Source organism: Camelus ferus, chromosome 1, assembly GCF_009834535.1.
Source record: "Camelus ferus isolate YT-003-E chromosome 1, BCGSAC_Cfer_1.0, whole genome shotgun sequence".
Lineage (NCBI taxonomy): Eukaryota > Metazoa > Chordata > Mammalia > Artiodactyla > Camelidae > Camelus > Camelus ferus.
In genome coordinates, this window is record NC_045696.1 from 102,820,218 (window position 1) to 102,839,236 (window position 19,019).

At 36.5% G+C, this 19,019-nt stretch overlaps 1 protein-coding gene across 3 annotated transcripts in view; it reads right to left on the minus strand.

The window, feature by feature from the left end:
- Positions 1-8,799: 8,799 nt before the first annotated feature.
- The window catches only part of TRPC1 (transient receptor potential cation channel subfamily C member 1), a 60,040-nt gene continuing 49,820 nt past the window's right edge, over positions 8,800-19,019 (minus strand). For all 3 annotated transcript variants that reach the window (XM_006190546.3, XM_006190545.3, XM_032487078.1), the window contains 4 exons: positions 17,066-17,241; positions 12,372-12,573; positions 11,855-12,049; positions 8,800-10,710 (listed from right to left, as the gene is read on the minus strand). In XM_006190546.3, coding sequence (XP_006190608.1) covers positions 10,483-10,710; positions 11,855-12,049; positions 12,372-12,573; positions 17,066-17,241 — 801 coding nt within the window. In that variant the 3' untranslated portion in view covers positions 8,800-10,482. The remainder of the gene's footprint in view (positions 10,711-11,854; positions 12,050-12,371; positions 12,574-17,065; positions 17,242-19,019) is intronic.

Below are 19,019 nucleotides of genomic sequence, written 5' to 3' on the forward strand. Positions count from 1 at the left end.
TATAACAGCCATTAAACTTGTTTTTATAGAAAATGGGACACTGTGAAAAGAATATTCCCCACTATAGACATATAAGGTTGTCTTTGTATCAATTTATACTTTGCTAAAAAAGCATGCCAACAACTGCAGGACGGGATGGATCCAGGCATGTAAACAGACTATAAATCATCTCTGCAGAACCAGAGGATTGTGTGTCCCTCAGGAATCTGGTTCAGGTCTTTCATTTTGTAATAGAAATGGGAGGTCAGGCATATTGCGTGGCTTGTCCAGAGCACACATCTCCCAAGACAACAGAAGACAATCAAGCTCAGAAGTCCTACTTCCAAACCCAGTACCCTTCCTTCCACTACAAGCAGCTTTCTCTGCTCTAGAGGAAAAATCCTCTTACCTTGCAGAGTTCGGTCTTTGTTTTCCTGCCCTGTATCATAATTTGTCATCTTACAGGACTTGAAATTAGAAGTAAGCCTGAGCCCCCTATCCTGTTCATCCCTACTCAACTGCATCAGGCTGTATCAGCTAGGATGCTTTTCTGCCATTGCTTTGAAAAATCTACTCTCACTCAGTAATGGAAGAACTGTGCAAGGACCCCCATCGTTTGCATGGAGCTGCTAAAAATGCAGCTGGACCTGCAAGGAGTGTGGCAACCAGCCCTCAGGAGGTTGCCTGCCGGGAGCTGTGGGAGAGGGGACAACCACCCCTATTTGAAGAAGGTTAGGGATAAACAAAGACTTGGGTCTCCAGGTCTCCCACAGTTGAAGCAAAGTTCTAGAACTAAGTAAAAATATTCTTTTGGGTGAAGACAATAATTCCCAGCCCTAGAAGTGACCAGACATTCAAAGAGCAGCAAAATGGAAGTTCAGAAGGAAGACAACTGTTTGGCAGCTGAGGGAACACAAGAAAGCCATGAACGTGGGCTGGTTGGCAGGATCAGGAATCACTCCTCAGCTCTCCCCCTGGGATGCCATCAGTACCAGAGAATTCACCAGCTGAGGAAGTGGAGGAGCTAGAGGAGCCACTGGCAGGCTCCATGGGCCAGAGGCACCTTTTAGAAAGGCCGTCTCCACCAGCTGAGGGCGCAGGGCACCCAGCCAGGCTGTAACTGTGGAAACCTGATTGAGTCCAGCATTCTCTTTCAGGAATGCATGTTGTGGGGCTTTGGAGTGATTACTGAAGATTTTAGCATTTTCTCTTTCAGCAGAACTCCACTGTTGGTGCGCTACAGGCAGCAGGCTTGCAGCTGTCAGCCTCCTGCACCCCCACGGGAAGACTCCCACAGGTTTCTGAGTGGGGGCTTGAGTCACAGTGAGGTTAAAAACTGGGTAGAGCAATCCAAACTTTCCAAACCACTGACATCTCTGACACAAGACTTAACAACTGTCTGTGGGATTAGTGGTTAACAACAGAAGGCAATGGTTTGTCTTTTAATTCAGTTATTCAAAACATAGATGTAAGCTGAACAGTGACACTGCTTTTTCTGCTCCAACAACCATCCCTTAATTTCTTTTCTTGTTTATTATATCATATATTTTAACTGAACTTCAGTTTCCTTAGTTATAAATTGGGGTTAGGCCAGATGACTTCTGGGGTCCTCTACTATTTTCTCTTTTGGGACTTACTTTTAAAATTTTTTATTTCTTTTTACAGAATGGTGAAAAGGTTTTGTTTTTGTTTTTAGGTATTTGTACTTGGGGAATCAATTTACATGTGACAAACAAGTGAATGACCATATAAACATTTCAAAATGATAAACCAGACTCTGATGTGTTTCAGAGGATTCTGCTAGCTTAACTTTCATCCTTTGAATTCAACTCCTATAACAAAAACATAAGAATCTTGCAAATTTCCCAAATCTTAATTCTGTTATATTACTTAATTGTTTGAAGGTTAACCTTAAGTTGGAAGAAATTTACCTTCTTTTTTTCCTTCCTGTAAGAGAGTACTGCTAGGCTTCCATTAGACCTTCTGGACTATTCAATGAAATAAAATAGTGACAAAAATCTTCTTTAAAGAAAAGCCCTATAACAAAACAGTCACTAATCAGGAAGCTCTAATGTTAGTCAAGTAATATTAACCAGAAAACCCTTTGGTTTAAATTCATGTAGAACAGTAAGTTCATGTAGAAAACAAACATTAAAAAAAAAAAAGATTTGAGCTAAGTGTTCTAAGGCCTTTATATTGAGAAAGAGAAGGATAAAAATATTGATTAATTTGATAACTTTTAAGTATTTCCATTAAAATATCTAGGGTTACCATAAAAGAATATTGAGTTTGAAAATTTAAAACTAGCAGAGAAAAAAAGGTAAGAAGTTCAAGAAAGTGAAATAAAGTAAAAATAGAACAAAATATGATGGTAGAAATGCAAATGTATCAATAACTTCAATATACATAATTAGACTAAATACTTAAATTAAAAGCCAAAGATTATCAGACTGAATTAGAAAAACAAAATCCAACTATATGCTATTTGAAAGACACATCTAAAACATAGGGACACAAAAAAGTTGAAAAGCAAAGGATAGAAAAACATAAATATATCAGGCAAATATTAACCAAAACAAAACTGATGTGGCTTTATTAATATTAGGGGAAAAGACTTTAAGTCATTTCTCCAGATGAAGAGGGCTACAAGGAAATACAACAATTTTAAAATTTGCATGCAGCTAAAAACATTCTTCAAAATATATAACTAAATTTGGCATAGTATAAATGGAAATTGACAAGTTTATCATCACAGTGGGAGATTTTAACACATTTCTCTCAGTAACTGGCAGATTTAAAAGGGAAAAAAAAATAGATACAGAAGATTTGAACCACACAGTTAACTAAATTTGCCTGATGGACATAGATAGAATCAAAAGCTCATTTTTAATCTCAGTATGAACAACTTCAAAACTTGACCACTGCACCATGAAACAAATCCCATCAAATTTCAAAGAACTAGCATCGCATGGTCATCCTCTCCAGCAACAACGAATAATTAGAAATTAATGACCCAAAGTACACAATAGTTAAAATAAAGAAAAAACTTGATGTTGGAAATTGAGAAATGTACTTTTAAATAACTCATGATCAAAAAGAAACTAATGGAAAATAGGAAATATTAAAAATTTGAACAATAATAGAAACATTGAATATTAAACTGTGTGGAATGCAACTTAAATAGCACTTTAAAATTTATAACATTAAAGGTTTACGTTCTAAAAGGGTGAAAATATTTTGTGAATGGTACAAATTAGGAAGTCAGTAAAAGAACAAAAGAACACCCTCCTAAAGAGTAGGAGGAAATAAGCATAAATGCAGAAATTGAGTAAAATAGAATTTAAGTAGAGAAAATTAACAAAATCAAAAATTGGTTCTCTAAAATGACTAATATAATTGACAAAACTGACAAGATTAAGCAAATAAATAAATAAATAAATAAAGGACAACAAAACAACTTAGGAATGAAAAGGGACCTTACAACAGATGTTACAGACTCTTAAAAAGGATTAAGAGGATATTATGAACCACTTATGTCAGTAGATTTGAACACTTACATGAAGTGGACAAATTCCTGGCTGAGGGGTGGGGACTTACTAACTTAGACTCAGGTAGAAATAGAATACTTAAATAGTCCTATAACCACTAAAGAAACTCAAGCATAATTTTAAAACTTTCTTCAAATAAAACTCCAGGCCCAGATAGTTTTATTTAGAAGGTCTACCAAACATCTGGGGGCCAAAGACTGCCAATCTAACATATTCTATTCCAGAGTATAAAAAAGTAACATCCAGCAATTCTTTTTATGAGATTAATATAATCTTAACATCAAAACTTTAGCAGACAATAGGATCTAGGAAGACCACTAGTCTGATTTTACTTACGAACATAGGTGCAAAAACCCTAAACAAAATATTACCAAAATCCAGCAAACAAAATAGGTCATGATCAAGTTGGGTTTATCCCAGAAATGCTTGATTGATTTAACATGAGAAATTCAATGGTCAAACTTTCCTGCAGTGCCAACTAGGGAGTCTTAGGAACAACTAAACATTCAGATTCAACAGTACCACAGGCCTCCTTCGATATCAATATCCTTAGAAAGACAGAGCACAGGGACCAGAGCTTAACAGGGCTATGTCACACCTTCTTCTTCTGTGGGAGCCTCTGCAGCCATCTGGCAGCTGTCCACACAGCCATCCATGAGCTGTTTTCCTTGGCCTCCCTACATGATGTCTCAGATGCCAGGAGACAAGATTCAAGCCAAGTGGATGCAGACACTCCAGTTAAAGGCCGCATTTTCACAGAAGCTGGTATCTCTTGTAACAACACCATAGGCCCAGCTTCCAGACTCCTCATAGATGACATAAATAGTTATGAGTTACACACTCAGGAAAGCCCAAAGCTATGGCTTCCCTATCAGGTATTCATAGTTCCTTTATATTGGATTAGATTCCTTCCAATCCAATGCAGTTCACCAATCAGGGGTCATTCCTACCACAAACAAGTTAGCCTAGCAACATAGTTGACATACTGTATTATCAGATTACTAGGTAGACTAAGCTAGAGCTAAACAAAGATCAACCGTTAATGGGGAAAGGTTCTGTTAAGCCCTATTCATGACAGATTAAAGAAGAAAAATCATTTGGTCTTAATAATGCAGAAGCACTTGATATAATTCAACATTTATTCATGACAAAAATAAACCCTGAGCAAACTATGAATAGAAGGGAACTTCCTTAAGCTGACAAAGAAACTTGCAGCAAATCTCATATTTAATGGTGTAATATTGAAAGCATTTCTTTTAAGATCAGTGGTAAGAATGCTTAAAATCACCATTTCTATTAAAAATTGTACTGGAAGGTCTGGTCAGTGTAGCTAGGCAAGAAAAAGAAATAAATGATATTGGAAAGGCAAGAAACAAGACTATTAAAATGCAAAGATGATATGTTTATCCAAATAGAAAACTTGAAGCAACCTGCGCGGAAGTGATTAGAATTAGTAGTTTCACAAGTTTGTCTCTTAGTCCTAGCCCCAAACAAAAAATAAATATAATTTTATTTTTTATAACTAAGCATCTTGAATTAGGGATTCGAGGGTCAGAGGGTCATTATTCACACACCAACAGTCCCTTTTTAACATAGAGCCTGTGGCAGTGCAAGCATCGGGGTATATACACATGGATGTACAGTTAGGTATGCAGACGAGGCACCTCTGGGATATATATAGACGTTTCTCTGAGGGATTTTAAAGTTATTATTTAAAATTTTGACATTTTGTTTTTGTCATTTGCTTTTTCCTCTTAAAAACAAAGTCAACAATTAGGTTTAAAAAGGCTAAAATTTGATCAGATATAAATTTGAAACAGTATCTTTTGCTTGAAGGATGTCCCTATGGCATTATGATAGTAAGATTAGGTTAGATTTAAACACTGAGATGGAGCTTTTAAGTTCAGAAATATATTAAGAAAATCTACAAGCTCAAAGTACGACTTTACACAGCTGACCAATTTGTTTCACAGATAAGAAATTAGTATTAACAGTAACAATGCAATTAAGAGCATCCTGGATGAGGAGGAGAAAGACTTGGATTCTCCTTCACAGGGCAGCACTGGGAATTTTAGTTTCATTATCTGTAAAATGAGGAAGTTGAAATGAATTCTTTCTGAGATCCTGTATAGGTTTAAATTGTTTCCAGATCCTTGAATAACCAAATTGATAAGGATTTAAAGTGACAAAGAAAATTAACCAGTTTCTCCTTTCTAAACCCTTTGTCCCTCCATGGCCTGGCTTATTTATTTTCTAAGACTGACTCCTGCTTTTTTATGTTTGCGACCTCACTGCTCATCCTTTCCCCCTGACTCTGGCTCATCTCGCTGGTCTCTGCTTCTGACCTTGGTCATAAACTTAAAAGTCTTTAATAAACAATCACTTAGAAAAGCAGGAACTGAACATCTTAAATTCTGTTCTCTGACCAAGATGAACCTACAATGGGAAATTCATTCAAAAAAGCAAAGGTTTGGAATATATCTTTCCTAATACAAACAGGAAATTGAGTTCAAGATCTCAAGTCAATCATTATACAACCTGGATAAATCACTTAAAATGTCAGTTTTCTTACCTATAAAATGAGAAGTTTGAAGCAGGTGCTCTGAGTTGTCTTCCAGTCCAACCTGATGAAATAGGACCGAGAGCCTGCAGTTGTTCGATGGCTAACCAATTGGATGTCAATTCCAGGATATTTACACAAACAGATAATGGCTAAATTTTCATTCAACAAATTTGTGTCATTTAACATCAACACTGTACTTAAGCTGAGGATATGGAGAAGAATAAGAGAACTGTTCCCTCCTATGCTTAGTTTAGTTTTATAGCTTAAAAAGAAAAAAGCCCTCTGTGTTAAAACAATCATTATAGAAAATACAGTGATTTCTTGCTACTTCCACTGAAAAATAAAGTGGGTGAAATGAGTTTTAAAACATGGAGCTGAATTATCCTCCAGAACTGCTTTAATTTCTGAGTGAATGAGGTGGCTAGTAAATTTTCTTCCTCAAAACTCTTTTCAAATGGCACTTGATCGTTTTAATATCCTTCAATGAGAATAATTTTACCTAAAACTGAAAGGATTGATTCAATAGTCTTTCTAATGGAGAGAGAGAGAGTGAGAGAGAAACCTCTAGATTGCTGGTAGCAGGTTGAAGGAGCCTGTCATTATCTGGCTGAAACAGTTCTTTTTTGAAACATACATTTACCTCCTACCCAAACATGCTGTTTTGCCTCTTGTATCACTGTAATTTAATTTACATCTGAAATCATATCTCTTAAAGAGTTATTTTTAAAGCATGCAACTAACACATAAAATTTTTCTTAGTTTTGATTTCTGTATTCGAAGTATTTATTTTAAACTAGGGGCAGGGGAAGCAGGAAAAGAAAAAATAGTGTGAAATAACCAAAGGAAGAGAAACACTGTCATTGTCATGTCTAAGTATATCTTCAAGAAACAACATGTTTACAAATGGGGCAGTGATGCCAGAAAGCTAACAAATTTACTTACAAATGAGAGATTCAGAGTAGCCATTACCCTGGCGCTATTAATATTTTCTTGGTGTAATTTTGAATAATTAGACTCTCTAGGGCCTATAACCTCAGCTTATTTTATATTTTATAAATGTATTTTCTGAGGAAAACCAAAAAATCAATTTCAGTGCAATTCCAATTAAAATCCCTACGAGTTTTTTTTTTTCAAGACATTGATGGACAGATTCCAAAATTTACATGAAAAAGCAAAGAACCTAGAATAGCTAACAGTTTTGAAAAGTACAAAATTCTTCACCTTGGCATTCATTACTGTACTTGACCTGACTGTTGTAATAGCAACGGGCTTGCGTATCACTGTTTTCTTCTGGGGTGGTAATAAATCATAAAACTCCACTGTCATTTTCTTATTTCTTTATCTTAGAATGTTGTAGCATTATGTATTTTTGTCAGGTTTCCTGAAGCATAATTGAAATGAATACATTAAAATTCACTTTTTTTTTAAGTTTAGAAAAGTTTAATAGGTATGCTGCTACAGGCAACAACAGTGGCCACACAGACGAGAGGTGCCTGTGTGAGCCAAAATTCACCCTTTTTAAATGTACAGTTTGAAGAGTTGTGCAATCAGTCTCCTCCCACCACCAGGTCCTGGCAACTAACGATCTGATTTTGGTTTCTACTGTTTTGTTTTTTCTAGGATGTCCTATAAATGAAATCATACAGTAAGTAGCTTTCTGTGACAAGCTTCCTCACTTAGCATACTATTAAGATTCATCTATGGCATTGCATCCATCAGCAGTTTGTGCCTGGGTCAAACTGAATTATGTTTCTTAGCATTCTCTCCCTTGTATGTTTCCAGTTAGGGTGGGCCACAAGACACATGTCAGTGGAATGTTTTTAGGAAGCAGCAGCCACTTCAGCTTTTTTCATAGTTCACACATGTTGAAACTTACCTGCTGGCTCAACTTGTTGGAGTGGGGCAGCAGGCAGGACTATAATCATTCCATCTTTCCTTGGATCGTCCTTCAGTGTCTCTGATTCCTGGGCCACTCGTGTAGTTAGCAACGGAGCACAGGGCAACTTCTCCCACGGGACACCCACATCATCAAGGATGGAGACAGTGAGAAGGGGCATGGATCTCAGTCCATCCTCATGCGTTCCAGCTTCTCTGTGTTTCTTCCAGTTGACCCTTCTCTTCCCCTCCCAAAAGCCTACCTGGTGAACGTCAAGCTCTAGTATTAGATGCAAAATCAACAGCCTTAGAGTCTGCTTAACCAACTTTAATAACTGTGTAATGTCAAATCCCTGTCAACAAATCACTGTACACACATACATGTGTGCCTGCAAACATCCTAGTGGCTCTGCTTCTCTGACTGAACTCTGACGGATACAACTCTTTTTTATCGCTGAGCTGATTTCCATTGCACAGAGGTACAACTGTTTTATCCATTCACCAGTTCATGGGCATTTGGTTGTTTTCAATTTGAGATCATGAATAAAGCTGCCATAAACATTCACATACAAGTCTTTGTGTATACGTATTACTTCAAAACATAGTATTTATAAATATATGAAGAAATAGCTAAAAGTGTTAAATGTGACTGCCATTGGAGGTATGAAGGGGTACAAAGGGGTCTGATGTTGATATTTTGCATTTTAGCCCTTCGTTGCCATAATTTGAAAAAAGCACTAAACTGTATACTTTAAAAGAGTAAATTTTATGGTATGTGAATTATAGCAATAAAAAGTGTAAGAGTATATAATAATACAATGAACAGACTGTCAATTTATAATCTAATGTCAAGTTTTATTTACCTTTTTTCTCACAATATGCTGTCATTCAAAATACACCTTATAAGTAACTCATGCATACAGTAGGCACTCTATAAATATTTTGATTTAATAATTAGGTATTTTTTTTTAGAATGACTAAAAACCCTGATGTAAAATCCCAATTGGGAAGTGCATAATCCCATCATAGACAAAATATATAACTTTACAATAAACATTTTTATAAGAATTTGCCCAAAAAAGGGAACACTTACAAGTTGGAAATTAAAAAATAAAAAGTTAAAAGTAAGATGAAACACAATACTAACATATTTCAACAATGATCCCTGGATCGGTGGTGCTTACAGACCAAGGGCTACCTGCACCCTGTGGCCTTAAGACCATCTGACATTCAGTTAAGAAGATAATGATACACCTAATAACTCTTAACTGGAAATGCTGCAAGAATATACAAGCAATATGAAAAAATGTTAACTATATCCCTTATATGAACACAGGGAAAAAATTTAAATACATATTTTATTCTCTAATTTAAAAAATCAGTGCTTTTCATCCTAAGTATCAAGAATGAGCCACAAATAAGCATGAAGTCACTTTTATAGAAGCTATATTAAATCTGGTGGAAAATAATTTGGGAGATAAGCTCAAGAACCTCAGCTCAAATATAAAACAAATCCTTGCATTAAATGGTCCACCAATGTTTACAAAAACAGAACAGTCTGTGATCATACATGATAAGGAAATATCTTCTAAATCCTTATTTTGAGTTAGCTTGATAACTAGGAACATTCACTCCAACTTAAAAAAAAATTACCACTATTATGATAATGAAAAATTAAAAGCTAATAAATACCTAATCTTAGAGAAATAGTTGTGCAAACTTATAGACATAATCAAATACTCTATAGCTACAGAATGAAAAGTCTACTACATTTTTCAAAAACTATATAATTCTATAAAAATTTAAATACGTGAACTATATCAATATATGGAAATGTATATATAAAATACTATTAAGTGAAAAAAGCAAAATTAAAAATATAAAGTGATTACAACCATGTAAAAGTAAATATATTACAATAACAAACATTGAAGTGAATTTAAATTTACAGACACATAAATAAATTCAAATATTCATTAGGGTTTTATCTTTGTTGCTTAAAATTATAACAAAATAAAAAAGAAAAATAGACTACTATTTTAGGTAAAACTATACTCCTAAACAATAAATACTGAATTATATGTACTCCTAAAACAAAGATTTTAAAAAAAATGACTTCTATATCTCAAGTGTAGCCTGTGGAAGGAGACCAGTCCACATTTGCTGATCTTCATTTTTACAAATCCTTCTGGAAAGTGTACACTTCTAACTGCCCTTCTTAAGCATAAAAAGAAAAAACTGTTAAAGCACTCTTCAAATAAGAAAATGAAGCAGCATGCTAACAAAATCTATTACTTAATCTGTTTTACTCCTGCAAAAGCCACTAACAGAGGGTTTAAAAAAAACGAATTCTATATACATATTTTACATAACACATATTTATGCTATAAATATTTTAAAGAATGGCTTTCACATAATTATTTTAATGTATATCTTATTAACTTAATTGCAAGTTATGCAAATGCAGTGCTTCAGATTTATTATTGAAAATTATTCTCTACATGATTTAGAAAATGGCTAATTTCTTGGATAAAACATAGCATATTTAGAAGTCCGAAAGCCAAGTAAATCTCTTATTTCATTTCGGAATTTTGACAGATCTTGGCGCAGTTCATTTAGATTTTCCACAGTTGCCTGATCTGTACTTTGCATCTTTTGTCTCATGGAAGTCAAGTAACGATGCACTAAACAGCACATCACTTTTTGGTAGTTTTCATCTCTCTTTTGTTTCAAATTTCTCCATTCCTTCAAAACAAAATAATATAATACTAACAATGTGCACAGAAAATATTTAAACAAGGTGAATTTAAAAAAATTTACAGATACAAACACATATCTTGTTACACTGTATTAGACTATATTTTTGCCACTACTTATTACAAAATAATATTTAACACGTGTTTAAAATAAATATGCCCTCCATATTTGTTTTATTCATTTACCTGTATGTTTCTCTTGATTTAAAAATCCTCAGTTTAGCAGGGGAGGGTAGAGCTCAGTGGTAGAGTGCATGCTTAGCAGGCACAAGGTCCTGGGTTCAATCCCCATTATCTCCATTAAAAATACATAAGTCTAATTACCTCTCCCCAAAATAAATAATAAATAAAAAAATTTTTAAATCCTCACTTTATAGTAGGGATTAGCAAACTATGACCCACAAGCCAATGTGGCCCACTTCCTGTTTTTGATGGCCTGTGAGCTAAGAATGGCTTTTACAGATGAACATTTGTAATCATTTGATGATAGGGAACACTAACTTTGAACCCCAGTTAAACAAAATGTTATCCCCCCCAAAATGGAATTCCATTCTTTTCATTAACAGACCTGTATTATAAAAATAATTATTACTCCATTATTGTTATATTTTTAATTTTACCAATAAAAATTTTTGGAAATTTGTTTTCTCTCTCATTATATTACTACCCACATAATATCTACAATTTTGTCACGGCCCACAAAGTCTAAAATATTTCTTATCTGGTCCTTTACAGAAAAAGTTTGCCAAGTCCTGGTTTATAGCAACATGTATTGAATTATTCATATATCAAACAACTTTCAATAAGAACCAGAAATATATGCACTGACTCTAGGAATCACTCTTTATTTATGATGACAGACCAGGTATTCTAAATATTTTCCATGTTTTAAAACTGTTAGATGAGAGTTTGTGAAAAAAAATGCAGCTCTATCTCTCATTCTCAATAAATATTTATTGAATCCTTACTTTATGTTAGATACTATGCCATGTATTAAGGATACAGGAGTGAAAAAAAACAAAAACAAGACAGTTCCAGCCCTTAAGAGACCTGCATATTATGCTTTAGGAAACATCTGAGATTAGGAATTGTTTAAATTACCATGTTACATGATCGAACAGCTACCTTCTTACCTTTAAACTGTTCTGCCGTTTAACCTTGCCTTTTGATGTATGAGAGCAAATCCACTTACTGAGGCTGCTAATCATATAGCAGATAGTCTTGGGCGAAGGAATGATATTGAAAGGTGGGGGTAATGTACATTTGTCATCGAAGTAGCTAAGCCACAACTTTGCTCGAGCAAACTTCCATTCTTTGTCTTCATGATTCTGTAAGAGGCAAATGAAAAAGTAACACAAGATATGAATTGGCACACATGCGCACACACACACACACACACACACACACACACAGTGGGGGCCAGTGGAGAGAGATTGTTCAAAATTGTTCAAATGTTTCCACACTTTGCAGATAAAAATTTGGTTCAAGACTTGCAGTTAATATCCATTACTTACATTTTAAAAAATCTTTATTTAATTTTAAAATAATACTAATTCTTAATTCTTTTACATCTTTGGTTGCCTTACCTACTACATACATTTGGTTATGATCTGGAGAGAATATAAAGGTTTTAAACAAACGAACACTTACTGCTATCAACTGAAAACTTTTGTGAAGCATTGCCACCAGCAGCTTGGTGAGCACAATCACAACCACGACATTGTACGTCCCAACAATCACGGCTCCCACAAAGGACTGCAGTTCTTCTCCATAGCTAAATCTTGTGACAAAGATTGCCACATGTGCTAAGGAGAAAATATACCAGAACAAAGCAAAGCAAGTGCCAATGAACCTGTGAAGATAATTATACATCTGTTTAAAAAGAACTTAAAGAAAATAAGTAGCAAAAGTGAAGAATTCATTTATATCATTATTACCTAAGGGATACATTGATAACCCAGGATTAATATTTTATAAAATAAATGAAGTTGGACCCAACATCACAGATATGCCTTAAACAAAGAAATAAACTCAAAAGATAAATTATTTCTGTTTAACCACTTACTGCTTTTCTGTCTTTCCACAACACAGTAACCTATGTGATCTTGTTAATACTTAATTACAGATTTTCCCACTCCTTTGCTCAAAAACTTCAAATGGCTCTCAATCGCAAAAGCCCAAAGTCCATTCACAGGCCAACAGAGTCCTACATGATCTCATTACCTTTCTTTTCTTTTCTTTTCCTTCCTTCCTTCTTTTTTTCTTTCCTTCCTTCCTTCTTTCCTTCCTTCCTTTCAACTGAAGTATAGTTGATTTATAATATTATGTTAGCTTCAGGTGTACAACATAGTGATTCAGAATTTTTGCAGATTATACTCCATTATAAATTATTACAGGATAACAGCTATAATTCCCTGTGCAATACAGTATATCCTTGGTGCTTATCTATTTTACACATAGGAGTTTGTACCTGTTAATCCCATATTCATTATGTGTCCCTCCCCAATTCCCTCTCCCCTTTGGTAACCACGAGTTTGCTTTCTGTATCTGTAAGTCTGTTTCTGTTCTGCATATATATTCATTTGTATTATTTTTTAGATTTCACATATAAGTGACATCATAAGGTATTTGTTTTTCTTTGACTTATTCCACTAGGCACTATTATTTAGGTACATGCACATAGCTGCAAATGGCAGAATTTCATTCTTTTTTTTTTTAATGGCTTGTGATATTCTGTTGTGTGTGTGTGTGTGTGTGTGTGTGTGTGTGTGTGTGTGTGTATTCCATCTTCTTAATCCATTCATCTGTTGATGTGCCATTCATTTGCTTCCACATTTTGGCTATTATAAGTAGTGCTGCTATGAACATTGGGGTGCATGTATCTTTTTGAATTAGTGTTTTCATTTTTTCTAGATATATAGCAAGGAGTAGAATTGCTGGGATCATATGGTAGTTCCATTTTTAGTTTCTTGAGGAACCTCCATACTGTTTTTGCAATTTTAATTAATGGTATGTCTTGGTGTGGGTCTGTTTGGGTTCATCTTGTTTGGGACCCTCTGTACTTCCTGTACCTGGGTATCTGTTTCTTTCTTTAGATTTGGAAAGTTTTCAGCCATAATTTCTTCAAATACATTTCGGATCCCTTTCTCTCTCTCTCCTCCTTCTGGAACCCCCATTATGTGAATGTTGGTGTGTTTAATGTTATCCTAGAGATCTCGTAGACTGCATTTTTTTTATTCCATTTGTCTTTCTTTCTGCTAGGTGATTGGGTCATTTCTGTTATTCTACCCTCCAGATCACTCATGTGTTCTTCTGTGTCACTCAGTCTGCTATTCAGAATGTTTTTTATTCAAGATATTGAATTATCTATTTTTGATTGGGTCTTTTTTATATTTTCTAGTTCCTTGTTAAAATATTATTTGTTTAGATCTATCCTCTTCCCTAATTTAGTTACCATTTTTATTACCAATGATTTGAATACTTTACCTGGTAAAATGTATATTTCTATTTCATTATTTTTTGAAGGTTTTTCTCTTGCTTTTTCAAATAGTTCCTCTGCCTTTTCATTCTACTTAATTTTCTATGCCTCTATGACTTCAGGTGAAACAGCTATTGTGGTCTTGAAGGTGTGTTCCTATGTGGGAGCATCCCTGTGCAGACTGTGGGTACCTAATGCCTTTGGTGGGAGGGCTGAATTTGATCTGGTCTTTCCTCAGGGTGTGCTGCCAGCTAAAATCTTGGCAGGGGGTGTGGCTAGAAAGGAAGGAGCCAGAGATTCCAGGGTATGAGGTGGGACATCCTCTCTGCTCAGTGGCCATCACCACCCTGAGGTCAGGGGTGGGGTCTGCTCCCAAGTTGCTGGAGTGGGAGCCCTGAGGGTACGGCTCAAGCTGGCTCTGTTTCTTTAAATTGTGTGCTTTTCCTTCTCCCCACACTGGGATCTTGCCCCAAACGAGAGGATTTGCTGAAGCAAGTAGGGCTTGTGCACTTACGGTGGTCTGATGCATTGCCTGTATAGGTATCTGCAGCTCTGCTCAGACGCAGCCCACGTTGTGTCTTATCTCCAGTCATGGCCACCCCATGGCCACTCCACATCTAGTGCTGGGCTGTGGCATGGATTGACTGGGGCTAGAGTGTTCACTCAGCCTAGGCTGGACACATAGCAAGTTGGTCGCAGGAAACCCAACAGCTGTACTACTGTCAAATGTCTGGGCTGTTTCTGGGGCGCTGCTGGAGTAAGCGCCAACACGGCCACCACCCCACCTGGGCCATGCCTCAGGACTGAGTTGCCTCTGCATCCCAAAGTCCTGGATGCCCTAGATCCAATGCTGGACTGTGATGTGGAATGAGCAGGGCTGGGATATTTGCTCAGCTTGGGCTGGGGGCCATGGCGAGGCAGTCACAGGAAACCTGGAAGTCACTAGGGCAGACCTCTCTCCACCCTGCTTCGGGGCAAGCCAGCACTCATGCTCCTCATAAGTGGAGTCCAGGCTTCTCCAGCCTATCATCTGTCCCAGTGGTTCTCCAACCACCTGAGGGGGCTGGTCTCCTATGTGCCCAGTGAGCTTGACTCGCTCATTCCCCAGGGCAGATGTCTACCCATGCAATCTCCCCTTTCCGTTGAGTCCCCTCCCAGGGGCACAGGTCCTGACCTGATCACTTTCTTCCCATCCTACCAGATTACGTGTGCTATATTTCTTACAGTCTTGGTTGTAGAGGAGTCCTTCTGACAGTTTCCAGCTAGCTTTCAGTGAGAGCTGTTTCACACGTAGATCTATTCCTAATGTGTTCCTGGCAGGAAGTGAGCTCCACGTCCTCTAACTCCACCATCTTGATCTGCTTTATTCCCCATTACCTTCCTGACTTCATCTCCTACAGCTCTCCCTCTGATTCCTACACACCATCCACACTGGCCTCCTAGCTCTTCTTTGAACATGCCAACCACACTCTCATCTTAGGTGTTTGCCTTTGCCATTCTCTGGAAACTGCCAATGCTCTTTCTGCAGATAAATTCATGGCTTGATCCTTGACTAGCTTTAAATTTTATATCATATATATATGTCCATCTCTTGTGAGGCCTTCCATAGCCTTCCATCTAAAACTACACTCTCTCACACAAAAACTCCCTGGCCCAAGCTTTATTTGGGCTATAGGCCCTTATCACGTGTGATATACTACTTATTTTATTTCTCTTTTTATTTCCTGTATCACCTTACTAGAAAATAAACTCCACAAGGGTAGTTTTGTTCATTTATACTTCATTCACTTAGCAGTTAGAACAGCGTCTGGTATACTGAAGGTGTTAGATAAATATTTATTACTCATTTAATCTTATTCATTAAACTGGAGAATAGGTGATACCTAATAGAAACACAACAAATGTGTAATTCCCTATCCCTTTTCCATTATTTTATTTAAAAATGAGTTTTTTCCCCCCAGAATTCTCACAGGGGCTGTGAGAACGGAACAAGGATACCCCACTTCCACAGGGGGTTCAGGCAGAGCTTCCCCGAGGAAGGGGCATTTGAGCCCAGATCTGAAGGATGAATAGGTGTCAGGGCAGAGAAGATGTGACAAGTGAAATGAACCTGGAGATGAGGGGGAGGCTGGTACGGGGCAGAGAGGAGAAAGCCTGCACCAAGGCAGGGAGGGGACAGATGGGAAACAGGACAGGCAGGGCCTGGCTGATGGCTGGAGGCAAGGGATTAAAGGCAGATGTTAGGGACTCCTGGGCTTCTGGTTTGCAAGCTAGGAAGGATGGGATGCTGAGATACTGCAACCCTCTCCCCAGTGCACAGTCCCCCTTTCATGCTTTCTCTTTTGAGGAGAGGTATTTTGCCTGCCTCACAATTGGTTGTTCAATTCCTTATGATACAATAAATTAGAGAAAAAAGTTGTTCATGAAGCTTTAATAATCTCAATTCTAATGATCTCCTAGGAAGTACTGAAATGTGAGATGAGAGTGTCTTGGTTGTAACAATGACTGAGAATTGCTACTGACGGTGAATACTTAAGGGGCAGAGATGCTCTATATCTTGCAATGCATATAGAGGACCCACAAAGAACTGTCCTTCCCAAAATGCTAACGGTGCACAAAATGCAAGAGTTCCCCTGTTAAGACAGACTGTAGTCGAGGAGACAATGAATAAATAACTCAGGTCTATTAATTATTTAAGATTCTACATGTAAAGATGACCATCAAATGATTCATGGAAAATAAGTATCTCTTATCAAAAGTGAATTTCTTAAAGAAAGTCTGAAGTTCTATTTCTGTAAGTATGAATTCATACATAACAGGACAGAAAGACGGAAATATATTTACTACAAATTTAAAAGACACTCACGAGTGGAAGGTATCATTGCTTTGCTGTTCGCAGAAGATGCCGACACAGTCCTTCTGTTCTTTTGGAGTATAGCCTTTATCGTACAGTTGTGTCAGTCCAATTGTGAAAGAAAAAAGAACAAGAAGAAACATCCCAAGAAATTTTCCAAAATCTTGTAACATCTGTCCCATTGAAATCTGTGGAATATATTACACAGGCATTCATTAAAATTATCAGGAAAACAAGATATTAAATATTAAATGACCAGGCAACAAAAGGAAGAAGACATACAATCCACATGCTATGCCTTTTATTCCATCTGTGTGAGATATTCCAACAGTTTTAAAACATCAAAAGTCCAGTTGCCTAACAAGCAGCCATTCTTATCATGCCAGCACCGTGAGTGTCGGATGGTACATTCCTTGAATCTGGACCAGGTCTGTGGGGGACATTGTTGGTGTAAAGGCAGAGACATGGAGATTTAAGAAAAGGCCTAATTTGCAAGGGATGAAAGGAAAATTCCTTGCTAAAACTGAAAGGGAAATAAATGCTTTTATTTATAGCTTCTTAAAGTTTACAAATATAAAGCCATTATGACATAAAGCATTTCATTTGATTTTTGCAACCAATTTTAAACTAATTCTTAAAGGATAGCATTTCTTCCTCTAGGACTGCCCTAATCTCTTTTGCTAAGGTGATCAATTTTCTTTCATTTTGGGTCTATTATAAGAAAAAAAATTATGCATGTAAGTCAAATGAGAGGGTCTAATACTTATATGAGTATCTTTTGTAATTTAGACATGTGTAGTGCATTTAGGAGCTTTATTCAAGCCTAATTTCATTCTCCCACAATACTCCTTCAAAATCTGGGGAATAGGTACTTTTCATAAATTCTTGGTGTTTAAACTGGCATACAAATCTGGAGAAAAACTTAACATTACTCTTTTGACCCAGCAATTTTATCCCTATGAATGTAGCCAATAGGAAGTACACAAAGATGCATGTATATAAAGGATTTAGAACATCCAAAATATTGCTGTTAAAACAGAATGAAGTACACCTGTATGTGCTGGCACAAAAGGGTGTCTACAAAACATTAAGCAAACAAGCAGGGTGTGGAACAGTATTATAACAGCTATTTTTAAAAGGGTAGGTCAGATATATATTGTCATACAGATAAGGTTTAACACACACAGGAAATGTCTGGAAGTTTATGCAAGAAGTCATTAACAGTGTTCATCTATGGGACTAAGGGGTGTGGAAGGCAGACTTTCTCACTTCATACTCCTTTGATTTTTCTTTACTATATGCATTAATTACTTTTAAGACACAAAAACTAGTGTCTAGAAATAATCCTTCCTTGAATGTAAACAGGTCAAATTTATATAATTAATTAAATCCAGCTTCAAAAAAAAATTCCAAATTGCCTCAAGCCTGCCAACATAACATATGCCAACCATCAATGACACAAAATGGGAGCAGCAGGCAAGTGGCCAAGCCTCTCTTGTCCACTAAAGTGAGCCAGCTAATTAAGTAGAAGAGATGTGCCAAAATTTTTAGGCACACCTCAAGCTAGTAACCCCAAGCTACTACTTGGCATAGAGAGGTCCTATATGCCTGAATTCTGTGCATTTAACTAGCATGTGGGGCTTTACAAAGTCTTATGCTTCCCTCACTTGGCCCCCTTGCAAAATTCTGACAGAAGAAAACAGAGAACTTTTACAATCAGAAGGCTCAAATGGGTGAGAAAGGGAAGAAATACATTTCTCTCTTAACCAATGATAGCTTTATTGGGTCACTTCGGAAAAGAAATCATTTATTTAGACTGTGAGTGCTCAGAACAAAGCCGTGTCATACTAGTAGGGAACTTGATAAAATTAGGACAGTAAGGATACAATAATTGCTTTAGACAACTATTGAAAAGACTGGCTTTGAAGAAAATTTAGACATTATGAGCTTAAAGGTAAATAGAGTT